Source organism: Salvelinus namaycush, chromosome 11, assembly GCF_016432855.1.
Source record: "Salvelinus namaycush isolate Seneca chromosome 11, SaNama_1.0, whole genome shotgun sequence".
Lineage (NCBI taxonomy): Eukaryota > Metazoa > Chordata > Actinopteri > Salmoniformes > Salmonidae > Salvelinus > Salvelinus namaycush.
Genome location: NC_052317.1, coordinates 33,564,054 through 33,573,747, shown reverse-complemented (window position 1 = coordinate 33,573,747; position 9,694 = coordinate 33,564,054). Strand labels below are relative to the sequence as shown.

At 41.7% G+C, this 9,694-nt stretch overlaps 1 protein-coding gene across 1 annotated transcript; it reads left to right on the top strand.

Moving 5' to 3' along the window:
- Positions 1-245: 245 nt before the first annotated feature.
- On the top strand, positions 246-3,895 carry LOC120056054 (zinc finger protein 572-like). The gene is made up of 4 exons (XM_039004200.1): positions 246-855; positions 978-1,078; positions 1,216-1,327; positions 1,498-3,895. Exons 1-4 carry the CDS (start codon positions 645-647, stop codon positions 2,625-2,627), a joined length of 1,554 nt encoding a protein of 517 aa, XP_038860128.1. The 5' UTR covers positions 246-644; the 3' UTR covers positions 2,628-3,895.
- Positions 3,896-9,694: the final 5,799 nt, after the last annotated feature.

The window sequence follows — 9,694 nt, the reverse complement described above, 5'->3', positions numbered from 1 at the left end:
CTTATTTTAATTAGGTAAGAGGATATCATGTTACCATTGGTGTATTAAAATGAGAGTTAGGTCGATGTCACCCTATTCCTTTAATAATCCCAATAGTGTAAAACTGCAGGTCACAATTCGGGGTGTTCCTGCATGTGGGCATTCCTGGATCTGTTTACCGGTTGTCTCCGCCTCCCGCTCGGGTGACACCGTGTACTAGCTATTTTGAAAGTTAGCGACATCATGTACTAACTAGCCCCCGCATTCCGTGTACCGGAGTCATTGACAAGCTAGCTAAACTAGCACACAGTGTACTTCGCTCCCGCCTCCCCTCGCCGTCGTTAACAGAACTCGGGCAAAACAGAATTCTTTAAAACGGCGACTTTTTTGGTCAATATATATGGCTATCCTACATGCAGACTAGAATAGACCCTGGTATTTGTTGTGCCAGTGCTAATTCTAACAATTTTGAAGGTTTGTTGCAATCTCATATTTACGGTAATAAATACTTAGGTCACGAGTTGTTGAACGGAAGTGCAATTGCGCACGCATCACGCGTTGTTTTAATTTATCGACATCTACGGCTTGTTTATTGAACATTAGCTTGGAAATTGTAGACTTTACTTCACACAGATAATACAAATCTGTAATTTGGGCTGGACAAGATGGCCAGCTGCAATTTTCAGGCGCAGTTTATATCCATTATGGAGATATTAGCTAAAGCAGCGGTAACCGAAATAAACAATCGTGTTGATGATAGCTGTGCTGTTATACGTTTGGAAATGACCCAAAGCCAGCGAGATATTGATGTACTGAAAAGGAAGTGTCAAATGATGGAGAGCGAGCTGAAGAAGACACGAGGAGTCAGTAGAAAAGGTAGTTGATGTGTTATTCATGTTAAATTGATTGCAAATGCAAAACGTAAATGTGTGAATAGCCCTAATATTTGACTGAATACAATTACTAGTATTTTCCCGTGTTTTATCCCATGGCATCAGAGAGATCTTCATATCCAGTCAAGATAGTTTTGAACAAGCAGAGGAGTAGTTCACAGTGGAGAGGTGGAGAGATGGCTGTTGAAGGGGACTCTCAACCCAAGGTGTGATACATCACATTTTAAAATGACAGTTCTGATATTGGAATATCAGGACAATTTACTGCTTTTGTGTGATTCATGAGTATGAAAAGCATTAGACATGGGGTTTCCAGAGTAATAACCTCGAGTCCCTGTTACAGCCTACAGATGTGGAGCAGAGAGAGGCGACAGAGTCCATACTGATCAAAGATGAGACGGCAGAGGATGTGTGGAAGACTGACCCTCAGGAAGAGCTCAGGATCACTGGAGAGGGTGGGTGTGACCATAAGGGGTACTGCTCTGTCTGTCTATTGAAGACTGTGGTGTTTTATGTTCTGGCATATGTAGCACACGTACACACAGTCAGTTCTAAAGCAGTCATATTTTGCAACTGTTAAGGGTCTTTTATAATGTTTAATTTATGTTTATCTCCAAATCTTTAGAGTCTGGTTCCAAGCCTGGGAAACCACCATCCTTTGAGCAACGGCACTGTGATGAGGACTTCATCACACAACCCAATATATCTCCCAGAGACGCAGTGGAACATTACCCCAATTCTGCTCGTCCAGAGGAACCAGGCACACCCTGGCTTGCGTCTACAGAGGTGTTCAGCACAGAGCAGCACCGGCCAGACGAGGACTCACTAGACCTAGTGAAGAATGAGAAAGAGGAGGAGCTGAATCAGACCACGGCCCTGGCAGGACCTGACCAGTTTGTTATGGATGAGAATGATGGGCAGCTATGGGCCTCTGTGGGTCCAGGTAGAGACACTGACCCTGATGGCCATCCAGATTTCTCCTTTCATTCCACAGAAGAGTACTCTCAGAATATCTCAATGGTCCCATCTCATAGTGGGCTGTCATCTGTTCCTACTATGACAGATGATGTAGGGCCATCGCTTCACTCTTCTATATGGAAACCACATGCTAACCTGTTCAGTGCTGCAAAACACATGAAAAGACATGTCAGGACATTGGCTGATGAGACTCGACAACAGATGTCAGAGGGACAGAGTAGTGAGATGCTGAATTCAAATAATGAAGGAAATAGTTTAGCTCTACAGCCAAGGCAGCATCAATACAGGGCTTCAGAAGCAACAGTGAGATTGAGTGAGTGCATGACAGGGTCAAACATGGCCACCACTTCCACCTTCTCTGGATACAGCCTGAGTCGCAGTAGTTTTAACATGGTGAAGAGAATGAGAACTCAGTGGAGATCAGGCGGAACCACCGAGAGGCGTTTCAGCTGCACCTTCTGTGGGAAGAGCTTCCCGCGTTTCTGGCAGCTAAAAGAACACCTCCGAAGTCACACCGGAGAGAAACCGTACACCTGTGAACAGTGTGGCAGGAGTTTCACCAAGCAATGCAACCTGATCAGACATGCTGTGGTCCACAGCGGGGAGAAGCCCTACAAGTGCACACAGTGTGGGAAATGCTTCCCCCAGCGCTCCGGTATGAAGTCACATCAGAGAACTCACATAGGAGAAAGTCCAGTATCTCAATACGTGGTACCCGCATACCCAGGGGATCCACACACAAGTTTAATGTTGTCTCAGACCAGATGGAACAAATAGTTAATAATTGCATAGTTCTTTCTGTAACACTTTATGGGTAAATATGGTACAGAAGGTAAAATGGTGTTCATGTTTGACTGTTAATGGCTCCTCACTTATAAAATAATTATCTATTTATTTAAAAACAAACAATATATTCTAATTTACAGTGAAAATGACTCAAATGACACACTACATTATTTACTTTTAATTTCTATTGGGCACAACATAATGAGTATAGAAAAGTTGGGCATACGCACATCCTTAAATGTGCTGGGCTAAGAAAGAATACATGTACAGATGAGGAAGGCCCTTCACACTGTTTATGCTCCCAATTCACTACTTTATTGACACATTTTTGATCCAAACACAAAAAAATGCTAGTGTTTCCAACAAGTTTGTAGTCACATGCATGTTGTAGTCATTGCGTGCTAGGACTATGGGACCAAATACTAAACTTTTGACAATGTAATACTGTTAAGTAAATTTGTCCAAATAGTTATGAAACTTTCATGGAGGGGGGGCTAGATCAAGGTCATACATTTCTAAACAGTAAAGAAGTTATGTATGAAAATACCCTCAAATAAAAGGTCACCTCATAAAACATTTGATGCAAAATGCTGGAGTATAGAGCCAAATGAAAAGTGTTCGCTTCATTTTCTAAATAAATACATAGGGGACTGTATATGAAGAGTTTTATTCCAAAACACTATCCATTTTCAGAAATGTTAGTAAATTGGTGGTCACACCAGATACTGACGGTTTTCCTGATCTACACCCCAACTTTTTTTTGTTTTTAAAGAATCTGACCAACAGATGCATATCTGCATTCCCAGTCATGATGAAATCCATAGATTAATAAAAAAAATTGGTCAATTGATTGATTTCCTTATATAAACTCTAACTCAGTAAAATCTTTGAAATTGTTACATGTTGCATTTGAAAGTTTTATGGTACGTATTGCTTTTTTGTTTTTACACTTACAGATCATTTCAAAACGTTTACATTTTTCCATAACAATGTGAAGAGGGGTTTTTTCTCTGCCTGTTTCATTTTATGGATAAAGAATCTGCCATGAAAAATAAACTAACAATGAAAGTTAAATCGGGGGTCCATATAATTTGTAGTTTATTTTAAAATAAAATCTATCTCACTCCAAAATCTTGTGACATAAGAACAGTCCCAAAATAAATGGTCAAGAGTCACAACCACAAAATACACATTTGTTATCAATAGCAATTTTGAATCTGAGTACAATAAAGGTCTTTAGAGGGTAGATTCTGTGAATGAGTTTGTATGAAACTTCTTTCATCTTATTAGATACACAATATTTGCCAGACAATGAGACTTTGTTCCAGTTCGCTTGTAGTCCCAAAACCCAGCCATCCCTACGGGAAAAATGAATGGTGAAAGAATAGGGTTTTGAAATAAATGCCAAAAATAAGGTCTGAGGTTAACACAGGCTTAGGAGATCTTATACATTTTGCTCTATGAAATAACCGCAGTCAGTTAACATGCCCTTTATGAATTATAAAGCCTTTATGTGCTTTTTTAAATGACATACATTCACATAGTGACATTAGCTGATTAAGAATATTTTATAGAAGAAAACATACGATCTTATAAGCCTGTGTTTACCATATACCTTATTTTCGGTGTTTATCCCCCCCAAAAACCTCCATTCGTATTCTGCCTACATAAAGATGCCATTACTAGCGTGTCGAGATTGACTGATCTACAAAAAACATTGCAACATAAATAACTACTCAATATTATTTGTATATCAGTCAGTCACAATTTACCCATGATACATCACTGTTTTGATGCTCTCTAACACGGTCACATTGTTGCCTTTTATCAACTGCTACGGATTGTTTATTGCACATTAGCTTGGATATGGTCAACTATTTACTTCACAGAGCGATTACAAATCTGTCATTTGGGCTGGACAATATGTACAGCGGCAATTTTCAGGTGCAGTTGGTATCCATTATGGAGGTATTGGCTAAAGCAGCTGTAACAGAAATAAACAATCGTGTAGATGATAGCTGTGCTGTTATACATTTGGAAATGACCCAAAGCCAGCGAGATATTGATGTACTGAAAAGGAAGTGTCAAATGATGGAGAGTGAGCTGAAGAAGACACGAGGACGAGTCAGAAGAAAAGGTAGTTGATGTAGTATTCATGTTAAATTGATTGCATATGCAAAATGTAAATAGCCCTAATATTTGACTGAACACAATTATTTTCCCTTTTTTTACCTCATGTCATCAGAGAGATCTTCATATCCAGTCAATACTGTTTTGAACAAGCAGAGGAGTAGCTCACAGTGGAGGGATGACGATATGGCGTTGAAGGGGACTCTCAACCCCATGTGTGATACATCACCTTTTAGAGTTATAGAGACCTGAGCTCTTGGATCAATTCTGTCATTGGAATATCAGGAGAATGTTCTGCTTTTGTGTGATTCATGAGTATGAAAAGCATTAGATATGTATTCATATACCCCTTCTGGGTAAACTCCCTCTTTACCTCTGTAACCTGCTCTTCTTCACCGCTAGCAGTTACCAGACCCGGTCTACTAGGTGGTTGCTACTTAAAGTCCCCAGGGTCGTTCCTGAGTTAGGCAAGACTGCCTTCTTTATTGTTCACCAGAGGTATGACCTTTTCTACAAAGTATGTTTAAACTAGATGTATTAGTCTAGTGCCCCTCAATTACTTTAAAACTCTGGTACAAAACTCTGTTCAGGAGGAGTGTAAATGTTTCCTGTAGGCTGGATTGTATTGCTGCGATGATTGTGTTGTTTTAAGTGTTGTAATGTATTGATTGCTGCTGCCTTCTTGGCCAGGTCTCCCTTGCAAAATGGACTGTGTCTCAATGGGATTTTCCTGGTTGAATAAAGGTAATATAAATACATATATGGTGTGTGTCCAGAGTAATAACCTCAGTCCCTGTTACAGGGGGAGGTGTTTAGTCCCAGGGTCCTTAGCTTACTGATGAGCTTTGAGGGAACTATGGTGTTGAACATTGAGCTGTAGTCAATGAACAGCATTCTCACATAGGTGTTCCTTTTGTCCAGGTGGGAAAGGGCAGTGTGGAATGCAATAGAGATTGCATCATCTGTGGATCTGTAGGGGTGGTATGCAAATTGGAGTGGGTCTAGGGTTTCTGGGATAATGGTGTTGATGTGAGCCATGACCAGCCTTTCAAAGCACTTCATGGCTACAGATGTGAGTGCTACAGGTCGGTAGTCATTTAGGCAGGTTACCTTGGTGTTCTTAGGCACAGGGACTATGGTGGTCTGCTTGAAACATGTTGGTATTACAGACTCAGTCAGGGACAGGTTGAAAATGTCAGTGAAGACACTTGCCAGTTGGTCAGTGCATGCTTGGAGTACACGTCTTGGTAATCCGTCTGGCCCTGCGACCTTGTGAATGTTGACCTGTTTAAAGGTCTTATATCGGCTACGGAGAGCGTGATCACACAGTCATCCAGAACAACTTATGCTCTCATACATCGACTTATATCGATAAATGGGCAGATGAAGACGACAGACTGCTCAAGGCAGTCCAACTGAAAGGTTACAGTAACTGGATCGAGGGTTACGTTCACGATGTACAAGGTAAGATTATGTATATGTGTGGTTTTTTTGCAGCCAGTTTGTTGCTAGCTCGGTAGCTACTGTTAACAGTAGTTGGCTAACGTAATGTCGTACGTAGGCTGAAAATGGTGTAAAGTTGCCATTTTAACATGTCTTATTTGACAATATTACTGAATGTTTTCAGCTATTGCTACATCCAACCTTTGTAGCTAAGTAGTTAGCTAATGTTCCCTGTTTTGTTGTGGCTGTGCTTACCATCTTTGTTTAAGACTCAAGTATGGTTTCACAGTCAGGAGTGAGTGAGGCAGGTGTAGGGTGCATTCGTAAATTCCCTCAGGCTATCTACTCCGATTTCAGAGCACTCTCGTCTGAGTGTGCCAGAGTGCAGAATAGCGGATTTATTTATGAACGTTCAACACCCATTGAATATGGCCGGTGTCAGTAAACGTTGGCAAAAAAAGTGTAATTCAATTATTGCTAGAACCCCAGTTAGTCATCAACGCTCTGGATAACATGAAAACAGCCTAACCAGCTCTGCTAGGGCGAGTAAAATCAAATCTAATCACATTTTATTGGTCACATACACATGGTTAGCAGATGTCATTGCAAGTGTAGCGAAATGCTTGTGCTTCTAGTTCCGACAGTGCAGTAATATATAACAGTAATCTAACAATTCCACAACAACTACCTAATACACACAAATCTAAGTAAAGGGATGGAATAAGAATATATACTGTAGCGACCCGCACAGACAGCTGTGTGTTATGTGTTAGGCTAGTAGGTGGTTGTGTTGTACTGACCAGTACCCAGTGTTCGCGGGGTCCGACATGCCAATCAACCTGCCATCTGCCAATCACGGGAATGCCTGGAATGTTTTGATGCCGGGCATCCTGGCGGTTGGCGGAGTGGCGTGGAGGGGGGTTGGGCAGGGGGATGGAGCATTGGAAGTTAAGACCAGGTTTAGCCTTTGTTCTCTCTCTTTACGTCTGGGCTTCACAAGAGAAGGTCACGATTGGCTTGTGGGTTATCTGTCATTTATTTGGCGTGTGCTACGGCCCAAACAGTAGCCTGTGTAAAGTTGGTTTAATAAACCGTCAATTCGCAAACTCAAGCCTCTGTCTGGACAATTGTTCTTTTATGATCTTGTCAGGTCATTACGCTATCTACTCCGATTTCAGAGCACTCTCGTCTGAGTGTGCCAGAGTGCAGAATAGCGGATTTATTTATGAACGTTCAACACCCATTGAATATGGCCGGTGTCAGTAAACGTTGGCAAAAAAAGTGTAATTCAATTATTGCTAGAAGCCCAGTTAGTCATCAACGCTCTGGATAACATGAAAACAACCTAACCAGCTCTGCTAGGGCGAGTAAAATCAAATCTAATCACATTTTATTGGTCACATACACATGGTTAGCAGATGTCATTGCAAGTGTAGCGAAATGCTTGTGCTTCTAGTTCCCGACAGTGCAGTAATATCTAACAGTAATCTAACAATTCCACAACAACTACCTAATACACACAAATCTAAGTAAAGGGATGGAATAAGAATATATACATATAAATATATGGATGAGCGATGACCGAGCGGCATAGGCAAGACGCAATAGATGGTATAAAATACATTATATACAGTTGAAGTCGGAAGTTTACATACACTTAGGTTGGAGTCATTAAAACTCGTTTTTCAACCACTCCACAAATTTCTTGTAAACAAACTGTAGTTTTGGCAAGTCGGTTAGGACATCTACTTTGTGCATGACACAAGTAATTTTTCAACAATTGTTAACAATCAGATTATTTCACTTATAATTCACTATATCACACATTTAGTGGGTCAGAAGTTTACATACACTAAGTTGACTGTGCCTTTAACAGCTTGGAAAATTCCAGAAAATTATATCATGGCTTTAGAAGCTTCTGATAGGCTAATTGACATCATTTGAGTCAATTGGAGGTGTACCTGTGGATGTATTTCAAGTCCTACCTTCAAACTCAGTGCCTCTTTGCTTGACAACATGGGAAAATCAAAAGAAATCAGCCAAGACCTCAGAAAAACAATTGTACTCCACAAGTCTGGTTCATCCTTGGGAGCAATTTCCAAACGCCTGAAGGTACCACGTTCATCTGTACAACAATAGTACGCAAGTATAAACACCATGGGACCACGCAGCCATCATACCGCTCAGGATGGAGACGCGTTCGGTCTCCTAGAGATGACTGTACTTTGGTGCGAAAAGTGCAAATCAATCCCAGAACAACAGCAAAGGACCTTGTGAAGATGCTGGAGGAAACGGGTACAAAAGTATCTACACTGCTCAAAAAAATAAAGGGAACACTTAAACAACACAATGTAACTCCAAGTCAATCACACGTCTGTGAAATCAAACTGTCCACTTAGGAAGCAACACTGATTGACAATAAATTTCACATGCTGTTGTGCAAATGGAATAGACAAAAGGTGGAAATTATAGGCAATTAGCAAGACACCCCCAATAAAGGAGTGATTCTGCAGGTGGTGACCACAGACCACTTCTCAGTTCCTATGCTTCCTGGCTGATGTTTTGGTCACTTTTGAATGCTGGCGGTGCTTTCACTCTAGTGGTAGCATGAGACGGAGTCTACAACCCACACAAGTGGCTCAGGTAGTGCAGCTCATCCAGGATGGCACATCAATGCGAGCTGTGGCAAGAAGGTTTGCTGTGTCTATCAGCGTAGTGTCCAGAGCATGGAGGCGCTACCAGGAGACAGGCCAGTACATCAGGAGACGTGGAGGAGGCCGTAGGAGGGCAACAACCCAGCAGCAGGACCGCTACCTCCGCCTTTGTGCAAGGAGGGGCACTGCCAGAGCCCTGCAAAATGACCTCCAGCAGGCCACAAATGTGCATGACATTTAAAGTGTTAACCCTCGCAGGGCTGCTGGCCCAGACGATATCCCTAGCCGCGTCCTCAGAGCATGCACAGACCAACTGCCTGGTGTGTTTACGGACATATTCAATCGCTCCCTATCCCAGTCTGCTGTCCCCACATGCTTCAAGATGGGTACAGGAACAATGGTGGCCAAGACGGCAAAGATTACTGGGGCGGCAGGTAGCCTAGTAGTTAGAGCGTTGAACTAGTAACCGAAAGGTTGCAAGATCAAATCCCTGAGCTGACAAGGTAAAAATCTGTCGTTCTGCCCCTGAACAAGGCAGTTAACCCACTGTTCCTAGGCCATCATTGTAAATAAGAATTTGTTCTTAACTGACTTTCCTAGTTAAATAAATGGTTAAAAAAAGACTATCGCCCCCTAGCAATCATTTCTGTCATCATGAAGTGTTTTGAGAGACTAGTCAAGGATCATATCACCTTCACCTTACCTGCCACCCTAGACTCACTTCAGTTTGCAAACAGGTCCACAGACGATGCAATCACAATCCCATCTGGACAATAGGAATAGAGTTTTCATCTATATTTTTCGGAGCTGTCTACATACCACCACAGACCA

Bases quoted from the DNA above. Each gene is read 5' to 3' on its own strand.
- LOC120056054 (XM_039004200.1), top strand. From the start codon at position 645: ATGGCCAGCTGCAATTTTCAGGCGCAGTTTATATCCATTATGGAGATA. The intron at 856-977 runs GTAGTTGATGTG...CCATGGCATCAG, and splicing joins ACGAGGAGTCAGTAGAAAAG to AGAGATCTTCATATCCAGTC. The intron at 1,328-1,497 runs GTGGGTGTGACC...CCAAATCTTTAG, and splicing joins GCTCAGGATCACTGGAGAGG to AGTCTGGTTCCAAGCCTGGG.